This window comes from Rhinoderma darwinii, chromosome 3 (assembly GCF_050947455.1).
Source record: "Rhinoderma darwinii isolate aRhiDar2 chromosome 3, aRhiDar2.hap1, whole genome shotgun sequence".
Lineage (NCBI taxonomy): Eukaryota > Metazoa > Chordata > Amphibia > Anura > Rhinodermatidae > Rhinoderma > Rhinoderma darwinii.
In genome coordinates, this window is record NC_134689.1 from 430,633,654 (window position 1) to 430,636,779 (window position 3,126).

Consider the following 3,126-nt stretch of genomic DNA (forward strand, 5'->3'; position numbering starts at 1 on the left):
TCCATCTACATCAATGTTCACATATATACGTACACCTATCTGAGCCATACATCTATTTAAACCAAATATGATGTATGTCGATGTTGCAGGACTCTTCAGCGTTACTCGTGTGACTTGTAATGAGGTGTATACCAGATGGAAATGGCTTTTATGATCTTCAGGAGTTCTTGAATCCTTAAATTCATGGCAATAGAACTTACCGGGAATCCCCCATAAAACATCTTTGATGGAACATGGTACAAGGTTCTTCATTCTATATTCAGTAATTTCAAAAAGGCAATTTTGATCTCTCTGTTCCGAAGACTATAAATAATTGGATTCACTAATGGGGTCATCACTGTGTAGAGCAATGAAAGAATTTTGTTAATATTTGTAGACTGATTTTTAGATAGGAACAGATAGGCACCCATGAGTGCCCCATAATATAGGCACACCACCGTCAAGTGAGAGCTGCAGGTGAAGAAGGCTTTCTGCCTACCAATGGTGGTAGGAATTTTTAGTATAGTAGCAAATATAGACATATATGTCCCGGTGATATACATTAGAGGAAGAAAAGTCGCAGGGCCACCAGTCAATAGGTTTTCCAGCTCTACAAAGGATGTATCTGAGCAGGAAAGTCGAAGGAGAGGGGCCAGATCACAGAAGAAATGGTCAATAATGTTGGGTCCACAGAACTTCAGCTTGTACAATTGAAAGGTTGTGTTCAACATGATGGAAAAGGATATGAGCCAGCTCCAGAAAACAAGATGGACGCACCTCGGAAAGCTCATAATTGAAGAGTATTGCAGCGGGTTGCATATGGCCACATATCGGTCATAGGACATGACAGACAAAAGAAGACACTCCGTCGTTGCCAGGGCTCCGAAAAGGTAAAATTGGGCGAAGCATTGAAAAACAGATACAGATCGACTGTTTCTTAATATAATGTTTAGCATTAATGGGACAATGACTGCAGAGAGGAGAAGGTCACATGATGAGAGATGACTTAGGAAGAAATACATAGGAGAACTAAGATTCTTGCATAGGGACACCAAGACAATAATCAGTAGGTTACCACAAACTGTGGCCATAAAGAAAAGTAGGAAAATAAGGAAAAGGAGACTTCTGTGGGGACGAGGACTCTGAAATCCCAGCAGGATGAACTCGGTAACAACTGTCTCGTTCACTGTGTTCATTACCTAGTGGGACAAGAAAATACAGGTGCACGGGCGACTAGTCATTGGTTCTGAAATGGTCTTAGCACTTGATATTCTTTCTTTTGTGAGAAATATTACAATAGGACAACCACCCAGGTACTAAGCAGACAATAGGAGAATATTTTTCTTTGATTTTATTCAATATATCCATTGGGAATGTAGCATGCCCCCCCCTATCATACCTGGTCCCCAGCATGGATCCCCTCTTGGTCCTCAGCATGGCTCCCCTGTCATTCCTGGTCTCCATTAGAGCCTGCCCTCTCACACTTATTCCCAATTCATTCGTAGACCCCAGTCAGGCTCTGCTCCTTATATCCCCCTCACTGCTAATCTTGATACCCCAGTGGCAGTCTGCAGGCTGACCACCTAAAATTGCATAGAAAAATGGACCTTTATGGGGTGGGCCTCTAAAAAACATGTACAACACACAAACAAACAGCCCTGTCATTCCTAATCCCTAGCATGGCTCCCTCTCTCATTTTTAAACCACAGCATATCTACCCCTCTCATTTCTAATCCCCAGCATTGTGCCGGTCTCATTCCTAGTCCCCAGCATGGCTCCCTCTACATCTTGTTTCACAGCTTGGTTCGCCCCTTGGTCCCAAACATGGCTCCCCTGTCATTCCTGGTCCTCATTAAGGCTTCTCCTCTAATTCCTAGTCCCCAGTCATGGCCCCCTCTTATTCTTATACAGTACAGTACACAAGCATGGTTCCCCTTTTTTTTAGATCCTCACTGCTAACTTTGACACCCCAGTGGCAGACTGCAGGCTCCATGGCTCAGCAATCCCACGAGCTAGTCAGCGCGGCACTAAAAGTGCTGCACTATTTCCTTCTCTGAGCTTCCCTTCTACTCCTCCTTACTTTTCTATGAATCTTCATGGTACTGGAAATGCTCAGACTCCTGCTCTGCCCCAAAGATGTGATGCGATGCTGGTAACTTCACTCCCCTGATGTGCCAATCTTCTGGTATATAATTTTCTATATATTGATATGTTGCATGCCGGTATAACGTGGGTATATTCTGTGTATAATTATATAAGTACAGCTAGTATAAGTTATCCATCTTCTTCTATATAGTGATATGGAGCATGCTGGTATAACCTGGGTATCTTCTGTATATAATTATCTCTGTACAGCTGGTATAAGTTATACATCTTCTTGTATATAGTGATATGGAGCATGCTGGTATAACCTGGGTATCTTCTGTATATAATTATATATGTACAATTGGTATAAGTTATACAACTTCTTGTATATAGTGATATGGAACATGCTGGTATAACCTGGGTATCTTCTGTATATAATTATATATGTACAGCAGGTATAAGTTATACATCTTCTTGTATATAGTGATATGGAACATGCTGGTATAACCTGGGAATCTTCTGTATATAATTATATATGTACAGCAGGTATAAGTTATACATCTTCTTGTATATAGTGATATAGAGCATGCTGGTATAACCTGGGTATCTTCTGTATATAATTATATATGTACAGCTGGTACAAGTTATATACCTTCTTGTATATAGTGATGTGGAGCATGCTGGTATAACCTGGGTATCTTCTGTATATAATTATCTCTGTACAGCTGGTATAAGTTATACATCTTCTTGTATATAGTGATATGGAGCATGCTGGTATAACCTGGGCATCTTCTGTATATAACTATATATGTACAGCTGGTATGTTATACATCTTCTTGTATATAGTGATATGGAGCATGCTGGTATAACCTGGGTATCTTCTGTATATAATTATATATGTACAGCTGGTATAAGTTATACATCTTCTTGTATATAGTGATATGGAGCATGCTGGTATAACCTGGGTATCTTCTGTATATAATTATATATGTACAGCTGGTATAAGTTATACATCTTCTTGTATATAGTGATATGGAGCATGCTGGTATAACGTGGGTATAT

The 3,126-nt window shown here is 40.2% G+C and overlaps 1 protein-coding gene across 1 annotated transcript; it reads right to left on the reverse strand.

The window, feature by feature from the left end:
- Positions 1–248: 248 nt before the first annotated feature.
- On the reverse strand, positions 249–1,175 carry LOC142748475 (olfactory receptor 1468-like). Its single transcript, XM_075855565.1, has one exon. The coding sequence runs from the start codon at positions 1,173–1,175 to the stop codon at positions 249–251; it is 927 nt and encodes a 308-aa protein (XP_075711680.1).
- Positions 1,176–3,126: the final 1,951 nt, after the last annotated feature.